A 19,251-nucleotide genomic window follows, 5' to 3' on the forward strand; every position below is an offset into this window, starting at 1 on the left:
TTTATTTATGAAATTTCAAATAAAGACGAAGCAAAAATTGTACAGAAAAATTGATTGAAATAAGCACAATGCTATCATGAATATAAAAACATATACCCCCCAAGGTATTAAAATTGTTTTAAAATATGTGATACAAGCAACAAAGCCTGTTTCGTAAAAAATGAAATGGGCCCTAGGAAGGCTCTCGTTGTCTAAGTGATTTCTCTTCCCTGCCCTCCCCTTTATGTCCAGTGATTCTCCTCTCAAATCCATGTCCAGCGATTCTCCTCTGCACTGCCCTCCCCTCCCATCCAATCCATGTCCAGTCCAGCAATTCTCCTCTGCCCTGCCCTCTCCTCCACGTCCAGCGATTCTCCTCTGCCCTGCCCTCCCATCCGTGTTCCGCGATCTCCCCTCCCCTCCCATCCTATCCATGAACAGTGATTCTCTTCTTCCTTGCCCTGTCCTCCCATCCCATCCATGTCCAGCCTCCAGCTATTCTCTTCTGCCCTGCCCTCCCATCCCATCCATGTCCAGCGATTCTCCTCGGCCCTGCCCTCCCATCCCATCCATGTCCAGCGATTCTCCCCTCCCCTCCATGTCCAGCGATTCTCCCCTCCTCTCCCCTGCCCTCTTCTCCTTCCTGCCGCCCTGCCTACTGGTAGAGTTACAAGGTTATGTACATAAAATGGTGGGAATGGAGAGAGGAAAGGGGTGGAGGGGGAAGGAGGAAAAGGGGAAGAGGGAAAAAAGGAAATGAGGGAAAAGAGGTAAGAGGATGAGGGAAAAGGGGGGGGGAGGGAAGGGAGGGTAAGTGAACAAGTGTAATAAACATAATAATATTAAAAAAACAGCATAGACTTCACTGAGTAAATACATACATTACCAACTCTTTACTGCTTTCTTTAACCTAAGATGTCACACATCTCACTCAGTGAAATATCTGTATGTCAGTACACTATATTCCTCACTGCTTGATGAGTCTAACACCTGAATGGCACATTTAGTTTCCAGTTTTTAATATAAGCCACAGGAAGGGGTCATAAGCACCATTGCTTTGCTATTTAAAATACTGAACATTCTATGCTGCACGATATTCTTAAAGGGTGAATTGTATGGAACTACTTTTTTTTTTTAAATCTGTCTGCTGGTAGACAGACATAACCTGCTTGTCTGGACTGGTCTGGTAGGACTAAAGGAAAGAAAATGATCAGGTAAGATATAATTTCTCCATTGAACATCAAGTCCTCTATGTAAAATAACACTAATGTTGTTAATTGACCACTTTGGTATTTTGTCCCAGATTTGTTTCAACTATTAGTTATATTCTTAATTTGTATGTGTTATATTTTTCCAGGTTGGAATATCTTTTGAACTGAATATTCAGAGCAACCAACCAATTAAGGAGCTCAGTTATCTGGTAATTCTGCTGTTTTTACTTAAAACAAGTTTTCTACATACTTTCCTCTTTTGAATCATCCCCTGCCTGCTTTCTAGGTGACTGACCTGGGTGAATTCAAGTCCCTCCATTGATTGAAGTTTGGAACAAATATCTGTTCTGTGATGGAACCCATCAGATCTGCTGTTATGGCAACAGGGGTCATGCCTATTTCAGTCATTTTTGCTTAGCTTGAACCAGGGGTACACTACCTTTTATAAAAACAAAAGATTATTTCACTGCTACCCTCTCCCACTTTGCCTAGCAATTCATTATCAATAGACTATAAATTTTTATCTCCTGTGCTTCAACTTGAAGCAGTTAGAACAGGCCACAAGGCTATCCCAAAGTGTTTCAAGATAGGCATTCATAGTGCTTTTAGTGCTTCCTAAACCATTTAGTTTAGTATTTATGGAACAAAAGTCAGGCCCTTGTTCATTGGTTAATCCTATTTGATATTAATAAATGTAAATAAAATATGGCAAGGTAAAACAATAAATGCTCTTGTACACAAGGACAATTTATGGCAAACAAAAGTTATGCCATTTTATGCAAAGTTGATATCCTCGTCATATATTTTTGAACTCTCTTAAAGAAATTTCACTTCAAAATGTACACAGCAAGAGAGAAATAATAGAATAAATTAAAAATTTCTCTACCTTGATATTGTGCAACATGGGAACTTGCAGAGGAGGAGACATGTTGGCCCCTGAAAAATGATTCCTCACTTTGGATGAGCAAAGGTGGAAGGGAAGGCTTGGTCTTTACCAGGAAACAAGGGGAGAAGAGCAATAGTGTGAAAAGGAGGATTAAATGAGGAGAGGATAATTTGCCTCAGTTATGGGAAGAGTGGTAGAAGAAGAGGCATATGGGCTCTGGGATGAGGGAGGAGGGAAAAATAGGAGCATGAGAAAAGGCATGTGAAGACTATGAAGAAGGGGGAAGACTATGTTTCAAGCTAGAGAGGGTGTAGAAATAGAGGAAGGAAGTAAGAAGGCCAGGAAGTAGGGAAGACAACATGCAGAACACAAATTTAGACAGAGAATGATTCTATGGGCTGATTTTGTCAAAAAGAAGAAAATTTGGATTGGGAAGAGGGTGGGTAAGAACATAGCACCTGAAGAGCAGGAAGTTCATTGGGAAGTCAGTGAAGAATACTGCTAAGAGGAGGTGAGGGGAAGAGGTTTATGGATAAATACACAGGTTGCTTCTTCCTGTATTTTCCCATTTGCCTTGTTTTTCATTGGCCCTGGTTGCATATACTGTACTGTTGGTTGTGATGATGAGAGATGGATATGAAAAGATAACTAATAATAATTGGTTCAAGGCCTTGCGTTCAGTGTAATAGGTTGATAATTAAATCTCTGTGCAAGGAGTTAAGATAACTGGTTACAAAAGAGACCATGACAGTCTTGCTCAAGCATGATTAGTTTACAGCACATTTACCAGAGTTTGATTTGTCCTTGCCTTTCTCAGAGCACAGACCGTAAAAGTCTGCCCAGCACTGTTCTTGTACTAAATGTTCTGAAGCTAACTTTGAAGCCCCTTAAAATTTACACTCCAGGCCATATATATATATATCCAGTTACGATCAGGGCATAGACCATAGAAGTCTGGCCAGCACTGGTTTTGCTTCCCAATTACCGGTGTCGCCACCCAATCTCTGCTAAGATTCCGTAGATCCATTCCTTCTAAACAGGATTCCTTTGTGTTTATCCCGCACATGTTTGAATTCCATTACCGTTTTCATCTCCACCACCTCCTGCGGGAGGGCATTCCACGTATCTACCACCCTTTCTGTGAAAAAATACTTCCTGACATTACTCCTGAGTCTGCCCCCCTTCAACCTCAATTCATGTCCTCTAGTTCTACCACCTTCCCGTCTCCGGAAAAGGTTTGTTTGCGGATTAATACAGATGTTCAAATATTTGAAAGGTATCACGTCACCCCTGTTTCTCCTTTCCTCCAAGTTATACATGTTCAGTTCGGCAAGTCTCTCCTCCTATGGTTTACAATGCAAATTCCATAGCATTTTTGTAGCTTTTCTTTGCACCGCTTCCAGTCTTTTTACATCTTTAGCAAGATACAGCCTCAAAAACTGAACACACTACTCCAAGTGGGGCCTCACCAACGACTTGTAGAGAGGCATCAACATTTCCTTTCTTCTGCTGGTTATACACCTCTCTATGCAGCCTAGCATCCTTCTAGCTACGGTTGTCGCCTTGTCACATTGTTTCTTCACCTTCATGTCCTCTGACACCAACACCCCAAGCTCTGTCTCCTTAGTCGAGCTTACTAATCTTTCCCCTCCTATTTGGTATCGCTCTTTTGGGTTTCTGCACCCCAAGTGCATCACTCTGCACTTCTTGGCATTAAATTTTAACTAATCGTGTACCAAAGCTTTCAATTTTAATAAGAAAATCAAACCTCACAGCTACAAGGCTGCAATTATACTACTACTTTCAATACACCAGATGTGACTCCAACCATCAGACACCACCCAGCTGTTAGAAGGTGGAGAAAAAAAGCCTCAGTAATACCACCCTGCCAGCCTGAATTATCCAGCTATAAGGCGTGGGCCTGTTATACCATCATATGGATCAAAGAAAACTCCACAATTTCTTCTGCTGAATTGTTTGCTGAAGTGTTCAAGTAACAAACCTGTGTGTGTATACAGAACACAGAATGTAGATAATCAGTTCAGTTGAACGCAATGTTCAATCAATTCATTATAGATCCCCAACTATGGTGATACAGCCACGCAGCACTTATCTGAAGATCAGTCTCGTATCTCCTGTTCATCCAGCGCTTCGCTGCCTAATTCACCATTAGGTTGATTTTTTTTTTTTTTGGTTACATTTGTACCCCGCGTTTTACCACTCATGGCAGGCTCAATGCGGCTTACATGGGGCAATGGAGGGTTAAGTGACTTGCCCAGAGTCACAAGGAGCTGCCTGTGCCTGAAGTGGGAATCGAACTCAGTTCCTCAGTTCCCCAGGACCAAAGTCCACCACCCTAACCACTAGGCCACTCCTCCACTCCAAATGACCCATTTGGATGAATCAACTTGATGATGAATTGGGAGATACGAGATTGATCTTCAGATAAGTGCTGTGGGGCTGTCTCACCATAGTTGGGGATCTATATTGAATTGAATTGACTGAACATTGCGTTCAACTGAACTGATTATCTACATTCTGTGTTCTGTATACACACACAGGTTTGTTACTTGAACACTTCAGCAAACAATTCAGCAGAAGAAATTGTGGAGTTTTCTTTGATCCATATGATGGTATAACAGGCCCACGCTTTATAGCTGGATAATTCAGGCTGGCTGGGTGATATTACTGAGGCTTTTTTTCTCCACCTTCTAACGGCTTGTTAGTGTCTGATGGTTGGAGTCACATCTGGTGTATTGAAAGTAGTAGTGTAATTGCAACCTTGTAGCTGTGAGGTTGGATTTTCTTATTAAATTTTTACTGCCAGACCTTCGACCATTCTAACTTTTGGAGATTCTTTCTCATTGTTTGTACTCCCTTCAGGGTATCCACTCTATTGGCTATCTTCGTGTCATCCGCAGAAATGCAAACTACTACTACTACTACTACTATTTAGCATTTCTATAGCGCTACAAGGCATACGCAGCGCTGCACAAACATAGAAGAAAGACAGTCCCTGCTCAAAGAGTATTAAATAGAATCGGCCCCAGCACTGACTCAGGAACTCCACTGCTCACCTTCCTTTCTTCTGAGCGGATTCCATTTACCACCACCCTCTGCCACCTGTCGGTCAACCAGTTTCCTATGCAGTTCACCACTTTCAGTCCCAAGTTCAGCCCTGTCAGCTTATTCACGAGTCTTCTGTGGGGGACCGTATGAAAGGGTTTGAGAAAAACCAAGTAGATTACAACTAGCGCACGTCCTTCATCCAGTTCTTTGGTCACCTATTCAAAGAGTAAATCAGATTCATTTGGCAGGATTTTCCATTGGTAAAGCCATGTTGCCTTGGGTCCTGTAATCCGTTGGATTCTAGAAAGTTAACTATCCTTTATTTCAGAATCGACTCCATTATTTTTCCTACCACCAACTTGAGACTAACCGGCCTGTAGTTTCCCACTTCTTCCCTGTCTCCACTTTTGTGAAGAGGGACCACATCCGCTCGTCTCCAATCTCGTGGAACTGCTCCCTTCTCTAAAGATCTATTAAATAAAACTTTAAGAGGTCCCACCAGGACCTCCCTGAGCTCCCTCAGTATCCTGGAATGTATCCCATCTGGCCCCATAGCTTTGTTCACCTTCAGATTCTCCAGCTGTTTATAAACTCTTTCTTCTGTAAACGGCACAGTATGCAGTTCATTCCCAGATATTCCCTCGGCAGCCAACCGCTGTCCTTCACCAGGATTTTCCTTCGTGAACACCGAAGAGAAGTAATTGTTTAGCATATTCTCATTATTTTTCAGTCTTGCAATTCCATTCCTATCTTTTCTCCTTTCTCCAATATATCTGAAGAAGGTCTTGCCACATCTCTTTACATCTTTAGCCATTTTTTTCTTCCGCTTGTGCTTTCTCTAGCAGTATTTCCCTCTTCGCTTCTTTGAGTTTAATCCTATAATCTTTTCATTGATCTTCTTGTTGTGTTCTTTTGTATTTCTTGAACAAAGCCTCTTGTGCTCTTATTTTTTCAGCTACTTGTTTGGAGAATCATATAGGCTTCCTGTTTCTCTTGTTTTTGTTTACTTTCCTTGTGTAAAGATCAGTTGCCATATTTATAGCAGCCTTTAGCTTTGACCACTGATTTTTCCACTTCTCCTATGCCTTCCCACGCCAACAGCTTCAGGTATTCCACCATTTTATCAAAATCAGTACATCTGAAATCCAGTACTTTGAATTTTCTGCGTCTGCACTCCGCCTTTGCCCTTATATGAAACCATATTGTGTAATGATCAATATTACATAGGTGGGCACCCACCTGGATATTGGAAACACTTCTTTCATTCGTGAGCACTAGATCCTGCATGGACCCTTCCTTCATGGGTTCCGTCACCATTTAAGCAAGGCACTTTGATAGGCATCCACAATCTCCCTACTTCTTTCCGGTTCTGCAGATGGGACATTCCAATCCATATCAGACAAGTTGAAATCTCCCAATAGTAGCACCTCCCCCTTCATACTAATCTTTTGAATATCTTCTATCGGATATGAACCCCCCCATCATCCCCAGCATTTAACTGGTTTATTCATGCTGATGTAGAGGTACCCGGGCTGAAGCTAAGCCCCTTTGTCAGTGCCCAAGACTACATTGTGAACCACCATGAACCCTAGCAGTCACCTTGTGGTACTGCCATTGTTCTGCATGCCTGTTGACTGCACGGTAAACCCTGCATTAGTTGCTTAATATAGCTTTGTAAAAGGTTCCCATAGCGCTTTGTATATACATTAACACAGTCCTATATTATTTTAGGTTTTATCCAGAAGACGAATTGTGACTGTAGGCAAAAAGACTTCAACAACATTCACCTTGACTCCTGAAAGCTCCTGGACACCTGTAGCCTGTATAATTGTGTACTATATTTCTGATAATGGCGACATTATAAATGATTTGATAAATCTTCCTATACAACATGTTTTTGACAACAAGGTGAGTAACTAAGCCAAAGTAAATGGATCAGTATGTATAAGGTCATCACTGACCAAAAACTATAGTTCTGAAAGTAGAAATGCAGTAGGATATGTCTCCTGATTTGCTTTCCAATGAGAAATGCTTAATATATGTAAGCCAAACAATTGCAGGCTCATTGTCAAGTCTGGTAAAGAGAATTGAAATTTTTTTAAATTGAAGCAGCAAAAATAATAAAAAGAGCATTCCTAATTAGACGAAGAGTCGTCGATTTTGCTTTATTTATCCATGCTGTGACACTATGTTTATAAATAAATGATGGTTGTTTTTGTGTGCCTTACAGTATCCATAGAATATTCACACATTCAGTATTGAAGGAAACAAAAAGTTGCCATAAGAACATAAGAGTAGCCATACTGGATCAGACCAGTGATCCATCCTAGCCCAGTATTCTGTTTTCCAAACAGTGGCCAATCCAGGTCACAAGTACCTGGCAGAAACCCAATTAGAAGCAACATTACATGCTACCACTCCCGGGGCAAGCAGTTGCCTCCCCATGTCTTGTCTCAGTAGCAAACTATGGACTTTTCCTCCAGGAATTCATCCAAATCTTTTTTAAACCTAGATACGCTAACTGCTGTTACCACATCCTCCGGCAAAGAACTTAACTATTCGTTGAGTGAAAAAGTATTTCCTCCTAAAAGTATTTCCATGTAACTTCCTCAAGTGTCCCCTAGTCTTTGTACTTGTGGAATGAGTAAAAAATCGATTTACTTCTACTCGTTCTACACCACTCAGGATTTTGTAGACCTCAATCATATCTCCCCTCATCCATCTGTTTTTCAAGCTGAAGTGAGGAGTTCCATCTCCTTTATCCTTTTGATCGTTCTTCTTTGAATCTTTTCCACTGTATCTCTTTTTGTGATACGATGACCAGAACTGAACACAATACTCAAGGTGAGGTCTGTAGGATAAAAATAAATAATACTTAGGATAACAGTTACCCACAGATCACTTATACCAAGATTCCCCTATGCAGAAGTCTGTCTAACAAACTCACTAGCTCTGTCTAGGGTGATATATAAATATATATATATATATATATATATATATATATATATATATATATATATATATATATATATATATATATATATATATATATATCTTGCTTCTGGCCCCACTCCAGGTGTTTTGTTAGAGAAGTGAACACAAGCCACAGTGATATATATTCTCCGAGGACAAGCAGGCTGCTTGTTGTCACTGATGGGTGACGTCCAGCGGCAGCCCAGGACCGGAAAATCTTCCCAAGCAACAAAAGTTTGCTAGCCTCGCGCTTCCGTGTGCACCATGCATGCGCGGCCGCCTTTCCGCCCGAACGCGAGCGTGCTCGTCAGTCTTCTTTTTTCCGCGGCTCGGGAACGCTGCTTTGCCGCTTCTCTGCCCAGGATCCCTCTTGTGCTTTTTCTTGTTTCTTCGCCCGTTTTCGGTGCTTTTTTCCTTGTTGAGTCTTTGACTCTTCTTTTTGTTTTTTCTCTGTTTAAAAAAAACAAAAAGAAAAACCTTTAGTTTCTTAGTTTTTTTTTCCCATTAAGTTTCCTTTCTGTTTTTGCGTGCGGCCATTTTGGGCCACCCGGGCGGATCTTTTTTCCTTTTGGTATCTTTTTTTCAGGCACCATCGCGTTCGATGTCGCCGGCGCGATTTTTCCACCCATGTCCTCGAAGCCTACCAGCGGCTTCAAAAGGTGCATGCGGTGCCGCCGGACCATCTCCCTTACTGACAGGCACGCTTCGTGTCTTCGGTGTCTAGGTGAGAGTCATCGACCTGACGCCTGTCTTCAGTGTCTCCAATTGAAGAAGCGGACTCAGGCGGTGCGTTTGGCTCAGTGGAACGTCTTGTTCTGAGCCCAGTCCGGTTCTTCGATGTCGACGGAGCCAGCGGTACCGAGGTCATCGCAGGTATCGATGTCGGCGTCGGAGGGTGCATCGTTCTCCGAAGCGCAGGTAATGGCTGTCCAGAGACCCCATGCTGGTAGCAGTGAGCAATCAAGTGGGTCTCTGCCTGCCTCGAGGGCTCCTGCTGTGCAGGCCCACCGGGACCGACCTTCTTTGGACCCAGCCTCGAGGAGTCGTTTGGATTCTACGTCCTCCTCTTCCGCACCGGGCCAAGAAGCATCGGCATCGGTCACCGTCCCGACATGGTGCCGAGAGCTCCAGGGTGCCGAAAGACTCGGCACTCGAGAAGCGCCGTTGCCGGAGGGACCGCTCACCCTCTATTCAGGAGGTGTTGGTGTGCTCATCTCCGGACAGCCCGGTACTGCCTCCATGCTCCAGACTGGTTCTTACATCTTCTCCTGTACCGGCGCCCTTGGCTTTCTCTACAGCCACTGTTAATGAGAGCCTCCGAGCCGTTCTCCCAGAAATTCTGGGGGAGCTGTTACGCTCATCACCGGTACCATCGGTGCTTGCGCCGCTGGTGCCGTCCAGGTAGGCAGCGGTTGGCTCCTCGCCCGTGGTGCGGTCTCCGACTCCAGTACCGCTTGCGGTGCCGGGGACGAGTGCCACCCAGGCTGATTCCCCGCCGTCATCGATGGAGGGAGCTTCATTGCCTCCGGCGCGGGAGTCTTCCTCTCGACGACACCACGATGGACATCGGTCCTCGGAGTCAAGACGGGCTAGACTTCGGATGGAAGTTCATGAACTTATGTCCTATTCCGCAGAGGAGGGCTCGTGGGAAGCAGAGGCAGATGCCAGATACTTCTCAGACGAGGAGTCTTGTGGTTTTTCCCTCTGATCCTACTCCCTCGCCCCAGAGGAAGCTTTTTCCCCCCGTAGAGCCTTTCCTTTTCATCTTTTGTCCGGGAAATGTCTACGGCCATTCCCTTCCCGGTGGAGACTGTGGATGAGCCCTGGGCTGAGATGTTCGAGGTCCTGGTCTATCCATCCCCTCCTAAGGAGTCGTCCACTGTTCCTCTACATAATATTCTCAAACAGATGTTGTTGACGTACTGGATGCATCCATTAACTAATCCCCACATTCCCAAGAAGATTGAGTCCCAGTACCGATTCTACGGGGATCCGGAGTTGATGAAGACTCAGTTGCCTCATGACTCTGGAGTGGTGTATTTGGCCCTTAAGAAGGCCAAGAGTTCTAGGGATTACGCTTCGGCGCCCCCGGGGCGTGAATCTAGAACTATGGATTCTTTTGGGAGGAAGGCCTACCATTCTGCTATGCTCGTGTCCAAGATTCAGTCTTACCAGCTCTACACGAGCATTCACTTGCGGAATAAAGTGAGGCAGTTGGCGGACTTGGTCAATAAGCTCCCGTCGGAGCAGGCCAAGCCATTTCAGGAGGTGGTCAGGCAGCTGAAGGCGTGTCATAAATTCCTGTCCAGGGGTGCTTACGATAATTTTGATGTTGCATCCAGGGCTGCCGCTCAAGGGATAGTGATGCGCAGACTCTCATGGCTGCGTGCCACTGACATAGACGGTAGAGTCCAAAAACGTGGTACGGATGCTTCTTGCTGGGGGGATAATATTTTTGGTGAGAAAGTCGAAAGGGTGGTAGATCAGCTCCACCAGCGGGATACCGCTTACGACAAACTCTCCCACCGGGCTTCTTTAGCATCTACCTCAGCTAGTAGAGTTTTTTTTCGGGGGTAGGAGGACTGCTCCCTACGCTTATAATAAGCGCAGGTACAATCCACCTTCCCGACAGCCTGCCCAGGCTAAGCCCCAGCGCGCTCATTCACGTCAACAGCGTGCGCCTCCTCAGGCCCCTGTGGCTCCCCAGCAAAAGCAAGGGACGGACTTTTGACTGGCTCCAGCAAAGCATAGCCGAGATAAAGGTATCTGTGCCGGACGATCTGCCGGTCGGAGGGAGGTCAAAGTTTTTTCACCAAAGGTGGCCTCTTGTAACCTCCGATCGGTGGGTTCTTCAAATAGTCCGGCTGGGATACTCCCTCAATTTGATATCAAAACCTCCAAATTGCCCACCGGGAGCTCAAAACTTCAGCTTCCAGCACAAGCAGGTACTTGCAGAGGAACTCTCCGCCCTTCTCAGTGCCAATGCGGTCGAGTCCGTGCCACCGGGGCAGGAGGGGCAGGGATTCTATTTCAGGTACTTCCTTGTGGAAAAGAAAACAGGGGGGATGTGTCCCATCCTAGACCTAAGGGGCCTGAACAAATATCTGGTCCGAGAAAAGTTCAGGATGCTTTCCCTGAGCACCCTTCTTCCCATGATTCAGAAAAACGATTGGCTATGCTCTCTGGACTTAAAGGACGCCTACACTCACATACGGATATTGCCAGCTCACAGGCAGTATCTGCGATTCCGTCTGGGAACACGGCACTTTCAGTATTGTGTGCTACCCTTTGGTCTCACCTCTGCGCCCAGAGTGTTCATGAAATGCCTGGCTGTAGTAGCGGCGTCTCTTCGCAGACTGGGAGTGCATGTGTTCCCTTATCTCGATGATTGGTTGGTGAAGAACACTTCCGAGGCAGGAGCTCTACAGTCAATGCAGATGACTATTCGACTCCTGGAGCTACTAGGGTTTGTGATAAATTATCCAAAGTCCCACCTTCTTCCAGTTCAAAGACTAGAATTCATAGGAGCTCTGCTGGACTCTCAGATGGCTTGTGCCTACCTTTCCGAGCTGAGAGCCAACAATCTTTTAGCTCTCGTCTTTTGGGTACGGGCATCTCAGCAGATCACAGCTCAGCAGATGTTGAGATTGCTCGGCCACATGGCCTCCACAGTTCATGTGACTCCCATGGCCCGTCTTCACATGAGATCAGCTCAATGGACCCTAGCTTCCTAGTGGTTTCAGGCCACGGGGGATCTAGAAGATGTTATCCTACTGTCCACAGATTTTCTCAAATCCCTGCATTGGTGGACAATTCGATCCAATTTGACCCTGGGACGTCCATTCCAAATTTCTCAGTCACAAAAAGTGCTGACGACGGATGCATCTCTCCTGGGTTGGGGAGCTCATGTTGATGGGCTTCACACCCAAGGGAGTTGGTCCCCCCAGGAAACCGGTTTGAAGATCAATCTCCTGGAGTTACGAGCGGTCTGGAATGCTCTGAAGGCTTTCAAGAATCGGTTGTCCAATCAAATTATTCAAATTCAGACAGACAATCAGGTTGCCATGTATTATATCAACAAGCAGGGGGGCACCGGATCTCGCCCCCTGTGTTAGGAGGCCGTCAGAATGTGGCTTTGGGCTTGCCGGAACGGCATGTTTCTTCAAGCCACCTATCTGGCAGGTGTAAACAACAGTCTAGCCGACAGGTTGAGCAGGATCATGGAACCTCACGAGTGGTCTCTCAACTCGAGAGTCATACGCAAGATCTTTCAAGCGTGGGGCACCCCCTTGATAGATCTTTTTGCCACTCAGATCAATCACAAGGTCCCTCAGTTCTGTTCCAGACTTCAGGCCCATGGCAGACTAGCGTCGGATGCCTTTCTCCTACATTGGGGGGAGGGCCTCCTGTACGCGTATCCTCCCATACCTTTGGTGGGGAAGACTTTGCTGAAACTCAAGCAAGACCGCGGAACCATGATTCTGATTGCTCCTTTCTGGCCCCGTCAGATCTGGTTCCCTCTTCTTCTGGAGTTGTCCTCCGAAGAACCGTGGGGATTGGACTGTTTTCCAACCCTCATCACTCAGAACGAGGGGGTGCTTCTGCATCCCAACCTCCAGTCCCTGGCTCTCACGGCTTGGATGTTGAGAGCGTAGACTTTGCCTCCTTGGGTCTCTCAGAGGGTGTCTCCAGAGTCTTGCTTGCTTCCAGGAAAGATTCCACTAAGAAGAGTTACTTCTTTCTGTGGAGGAGGTTTACCGTCTGGTGTGACAGCAAGGCCCTAGATCCTCGCTCTTGTCCTACACAGACCCTGCTTGAATACCTTCTACACTTGTCCGAGTCTGATCTTAAAACCAACTCTGTAAGTGTTCATCTTAGTGCTATCAGCGCTTATCATTACCGTGTAGAGGGTAAGCCAATTTCTGGACAGTCTTTAGTTGTTCGCTTTATGAGAGGTTTGCATTTGTCAAAGCCCCCTATCAAACCTCCTACGGTGTCATGGGATCTCAAGGTCGTTCTCACCCAGCTGATGAAACCTCCTTTTGAGCCACTGGATTCCTGCCATCTGAAGTACTTGACCTGGAAGGTCGTTTTCTTGGTGGCAGTTACTTCAGCACGCAGAGTCAGTGAGCTTCAAGCCCTAGTAGCTCATGCTCCTTATACCAAATTTCATCATAATAGAGTAGTCCTCCGTACTCACCCTAAGTTCTTGCCAAAGGTGGTGTCGGAGTTCCATCTGAACCAGTCAATTGTCTTGCCAACATTCTTTCCCAGGCCTCATACCTGCCCTGCTGAACATCAACTGCACACATTGGACAGCAAGAGAGCATTGACCTTCTTTCTGGAGCGGACACATCCCCACAGGCAGTCCGCCCAATTATTTGTTTCTTTTGATCCCAACAAGAGGGGTGTGGCTGTAGGGAAACGCACCATATCTAATTGGCTAGCAGATTGCATTTCCTTCACTTACGCCCAGGCTGGGTTGACTCTTGAGGGTCATGTCACGGCTCACAATGTTAGAGCCATGGCTGCATCAGTGACCCACTTGAAGTCAGCCACTATTGAAGAAATCTGCAAAGCTGGTCTTCTGTCCACACATTCACATCTCATTACTGCCTTCAGCAGGATACCCAACGTGACAGTCGGTTTGGGCAGTCGGTGTTACAGAACCTGTTTGGAGTTTAGAATCCAACTCCTCCCCCCTAGGCCCATTTTTATTCTGTTCCAGGCTGCACTCTCTGTTAGTTGTTTCATGTTAGGTCAATCTCAGTTATGTCCTCGCCGTTGCGAGGCTCAATTGACCATGTTTATTGTTTTGAGTGAGCCTGGGGGCTAGTGATACCCCATCAGTGAGAACAAGCAGCCTAATTGTCCTCGGAGAAAGTGAAAGCTACATACCTGTAGAAGGTATTCTCTGAGGACAGCAGGCTGATTGTTCTCACAATCCCACCCACCTCCCCTTCGGAGTTGTATCTTCCCTTACCTTAGCTATGTACTGGACTGACGAGCACGCTCACATTTGGGCGGGAAGACGGCCGCGCATGCGCGGTGTGCACGGAACCGCGAGGCTAGCAAACTTTTGTTGCTAGGGAAGATTTTCCGGTCCTGGGCTGCCGCTGGACGTCACCCATCAGTGAGAACAATCAGCCTGCTGTCCTTGGAGAATACCTTCTACAGGTATGTAGCTTTCGCTTTGTTTATTAGTAAGAAAATAGATAAGATACAAAATATAGAACTCTGCACAAGCTTCTATGCACTATAAATCTCTTACTGATATGAGCACTACCAAACTATATTGTCTAACTATACACTGATTATCCCTAGACTAAGTACCGTAATGATTAGAACAGTACTAATGATATCCTAATAATCCTTATGAGAAAATCACACATCTTATGCAAAATAAACAGTAGCAGCTTATTCTCTGACCAAGAGCTGACATAAACCAGTCTTACTTAGATAACCCCACTAACTAACCCCGGACTAGGAAGTAATTCACCGTGATCTTACCGCTGTCCTTTTGATGGCTTCAGATAAGAACGGAGCAGAATCTCCCCAGACGCTGTCTCAGATGTCTGTGTCTTAGATGTCGAGCAGGTCTCTCTCAGCAAGCAGGTTTCCGTCCCTCCGTTGGATCTCAGAGCCAATTTCTCTGCCACACGTAATTGCACCAGTTATGCAGGTCACAAGGTTGGTATCAAACACAGTCTCTGGCTCACCCCGAGCCTTGCTGGATTTCTCACGTCCTCTGACCGGTTGCTCCTCTTCCGAGGGTCTCCGCCTTACTACTTTCTTCAGTTCCAGCTTTTCCCAGTAGTTCTCGGTCAGGTGACTGCAGGAACCCAATTATGATCTCGTCCAATTAGTACCTGGGCGAGAAGAGTTCTTTGTTTTTTTGACCTTGGAAATGTTAACTTCTGGTGCTAAGTCTCACTCCCTTCTCAGCTTCTCAGGATGATAAAAAGGGAGGGGGTTGGACATAGGCGTAGTTTGACTGTTTCATTTGGGGGGGCAAAGGATGGGGCGGAGCATATTAGCATATTCATTTGCATATATACATATGCAAATGAATATGCTAATATAGAGGAAAGAAGGGAAAAAGAGCTGGCTTTTTTGGGGAATAACCATAATGAATATGTATGAGATATCAAGCCAGCTTTTTCTCCCTTCCTTCCTTCTTTCCTCCTTACCCAGCACTCCCTCTTCATCTCCAGTAGTATTTCCCCACCCCCTTTCCCATACCATACCAGTGTTGACCTTAGAAATGCATAGGCTCTATATGTAGATCTTTCAAGAGGTAGTGTGTCATGATTTAGGCTCTACACCCTTTCTGATGTTTTGGTTGCCACCTCAGTAAGGCCAACACAATCTCTCCACTGCAAAACGCTATACACAAACTTGTGCAAAAACACACTCATATCCTTACTAAACCATAACAGCACTAATTCCAAGGACAGGACGAGCTACAACCTTATGCGTGAAAAGGCAGAACTGTAATTACACCAGGCTCTAAAACACCAATACACTACCTCGTGAAAAAAAGCAAAACAAAAAGGGCTGCACCTTAATCACACATGAAAAACACATGACACAACAGACATGACACAAGGAACTAGAAATAAAAAAGTATGAAGGCAAAATACTGAACTGGAAAGTTAACTCAAGAAGTCAGACTCAGCATGCAGCAATACCAGAAAAATTGAAATTTACAGGCAAAATATCACAGATGCACATTTCAAAAAGCTGACATATTTCAATTAATAAATTCTGAATAAAGTACTTTTTTCTACCTTTGTTGTCTGATCATTTAGTTTTTCTATTCGCTTTGGTCCCAGTGTCTTCTGTTTTATGCAGTGTCTTCTTTCCAGTAGGCTTCCCTCTGCTCCCCACCCTCCCAGTCCCATCCATCTCCTGCTCCTTCCCTCTGCTCACCTCCTCTCCCAGTCCCATCCATCTCTTGCTCCTTCTCTCTGCTCCCCACCCCTCCCAGTCCCATCCATCTTCCCTCTGCTGCCCCCCCCGCAAGGTCCAGGATCGTGACTCCGTTTACCCCCTTCTCTTCCTCCCTCCCTCCGGCGCAGGCAGCAGTCTTCTTCAGCCTTTCTGTGCTCCTGGCAGCGGTAGCGACGTATACACGCTGCCTTCGGTCTGCCCTGGAAGCCTTCTCTTCAAGTTCCTGTTCCCACCTATGCGGGAACAGTAACTTGAAGAGAAGGCTTCGGGGCAGAGCCAGAGGCAGCGTGTACGTCGCTACCGCTGCCAGGAACACAGAAAAGCTGAAGAAGACTGCTGCCTGTGCCGGAGGGAGGGAGGAAGAGAGGGGGTAGACTGACACGCACAGCTCCGTCCGCTTCGCTTCCCTGCCCTCTCTGTCTGCGTCCCGCCTTCCTCTGATGTCATTTCCTTTCAGGCGGGACGCAGACAGAGAGGGCAGGGAAGCGAAGCGGACGGAGACGAGCGCGTGTCTGTTTTTTTTTTTTTTTACTACTGGCGCCAGTCGTCACGTTGTCGTCGTTTGGGGGGGCATTGCCCCCCCTCAACCCCCAGTCTATGCCCATGGCTTCAGTGAATCTGCCAGTGTTTTTCCACAAGCTGAAGCTGGATCTTGCTGACACAGTAAGATTCCAGTCAGGGGTGGTAGCATCCATCTTGTTTGTAACAGAATGCACTAGGCTTGTATGAACCAATGCCATCACAGGGAAATACCCCTACAGGTCGCACCATGGAGCGATACAAAGGTATTATAGTATTTTCAGTTGTATTCACCATCCCTTTCCTAATAATTCCTAGCATCCTGTTTGCTTTTTGAGCCATCACTGCACACTGACCAGAAGATCTCAGTGTACTATCTACAACAACACCTAGATCTTTTTCTTGAGTGATGACTGCGTCCATTTTCTCTTTACGTGAGAAAGTATGCAGGTTATTTAGAACTGAACCTCTTCCCTGAGGAAGTTACAAAACTTGTCCATGTTGGCAGAGGTTCTCATGGTGGTGAACACAGCTGCATGTTAAGTGTTGTTAGTCACACTAAAAAGTTCTGAATAGTTTTGGACTGTTTTAAAAGAAAATTTAACAAAAAGTAAACTAAAAAGCTAAAAAGATGGATTGATTATGATTTGCACATTGTTGCTTTTGAACGTTTGCATAGCAACATTGATACTGCGAACTCTGATGATCCTTATATTAACAGTATGAAAATGTTTGAAAATATTTTGAAAAATTCATGAAAGTATTTGGAAATGTTATTGATATTGCTACTGCATTGTGTTTAAGTAAGCAGTTGCCGGGACAATTACCACTGCCACTTCCCCTTAAGCATGCTCCCTCACAACGTCAGAACCACTTTAAGATCAATAGTCCCGCCCAACGGGAGCCAGTAGAGCAGTAACTAGGCACAGCTAGGTTAAGGAGGCCTGGAGGGAAGCAGTGACACTCAACTGCATTTGCCTCCAAGACTCAACTGCATTTGCCTCCACCACCTATGTATTAATTGCAGCCGTGACAGGTAGGCCCGGTGTCACTGGGCACCTTGAAGAACTAAATGTTTGATCCGGCCAAGGGCTGTTGGTGAGTACTGTTTAGCAGAGAACAGTGCATGCCATGGCCTGCAGGAGCAGGGCCACAGAAGGAAGGATTAGGTTGTGTTATTTCCTTCTTGCTTGTGAAGCTAACAGGACCCCCATAGTGAGCACCTTTATGAAAATATTATATTGCTGACGTTGTCCGCTGTGTGACTCCAGTTTATCTTGGCTTCAGGGCCCACACTTGATCATGTTACCACACTCACGTGAAGAGCTAGATTCTGTAAATGTTGACCAAATGTAAGCGTTGAAATAATGTGTGCTATGCTAGTATTCTGTAAAGAGTACTCTTGTGGAATGACCTTTCTCCGAGGACAAGCAGGACCTTATTCTCACGACTGAGTGACAAATTTAAGTTAGAACTTTCTAGCAGCGTGCTACCTCATGTGCACTGGTGCCTTCTTTCCCGAAGTGCGAGCATGGGTTCTTCAGTCTTTATTTTTCCACAGAGCAGGGGGAATGCATTTTTGTGTTTTCACAGTGTGTATATCTCTCTACCTCTCTCTTTTGCAGTGCTATCCCATGCGGGTATTTTTTTCTTCTTTCAATTATTTTTCAGTTTTTTTTAAATTTCTATTTTATTTCCCCATTAATTTTAGTAGTTTTTAGCTCTTCAAGTTTTCTTTCATTTTTGCGAGTTGCATCCCCAGCTTCCCAAGTCACCAACATATGCACCTGATTCCTCCAGTGCCAATATGCCAGAGGATCAGCTACAGTCCAATATTGTAATATAACTTTTCAAACTACTAGGGTTAATTTGCGGAACAAAAGGGTAGCATGTCTACTTATAGGATAGTACGCTTTGGGTTTGTCAAGTACAAATTGCTCCACTGACCCCTGTACCACACAACCCAATATACGAGACAAAAAACGTCTGACCTGTTCCCAAACATTCTGTACCCAGAGGCACTCTCAAATCGTGTGAAAATAGGTGTGTCTATATTGCATGCATGTGGAGCAATCGGCCTCCCCCTATGGATCCATATGTATCAGCTATACTTTGGCTACATATGCCCGAAGTATCACCCTTGCTCCACATTCCCATAATCTTTTGTCAGTAGTCAATAGGGGAATACTCCTAAGGGTAGCTGCAACATCCCAATCTCCCAGGGACTTCCCCAAGTCTTCCTCCCATCTCCTCTTGAACACTGAAAAGTCCCTACCCGGATTCCCTGTAATAAGGGCCTTACTAACCCTGACGCTGATACTCCCACATCCGTTGAAAAAACTCACGTATATGCGAACCCAACCGGTTTCCTGAGAATACCCATCGAGGTTGGACATATAATGCTTGATTTGTGCATATGCAAATCGATTGCCCCATGTGTGGCCTATCCGAGTTTGTATAGTTTCAAATGTCAGCAACTCCCCCTCTTCTGTTAGCAAGTGCTCTAGAAGAACGATTCCCTTTTGTTCCCATAGCCGAAAGATGGGGTTATCCAAACCTCTCAAAAGTCCCATTTCCCCTAATTGACAACTGATCTGAGACTAGTACATTTCCCCCCAATTTGTGCACCAACACCTTCCACGCTTCCCTCAGAGACCCCAA

At 45.5% G+C, this 19,251-nt stretch overlaps 1 protein-coding gene across 1 annotated transcript in view; it reads left to right on the forward strand.

Annotated features, from left to right (window-relative positions):
- CD109 (CD109 molecule) overlaps positions 1 to 19,251 on the forward strand; it is a 538,537-nt gene that overhangs the window by 202,025 nt on the left and 317,261 nt on the right. The window contains exons 13-14 of the mRNA XM_030199046.1: positions 1,337 to 1,399; positions 6,877 to 7,053. Coding sequence (XP_030054906.1) covers positions 1,337 to 1,399; positions 6,877 to 7,053 — 240 coding nt within the window. The remainder of the gene's footprint in view (positions 1 to 1,336; positions 1,400 to 6,876; positions 7,054 to 19,251) is intronic.

The sequence above is a fragment of the Microcaecilia unicolor genome, chromosome 3 (genome assembly GCF_901765095.1).
Source record: "Microcaecilia unicolor chromosome 3, aMicUni1.1, whole genome shotgun sequence".
Lineage (NCBI taxonomy): Eukaryota > Metazoa > Chordata > Amphibia > Gymnophiona > Siphonopidae > Microcaecilia > Microcaecilia unicolor.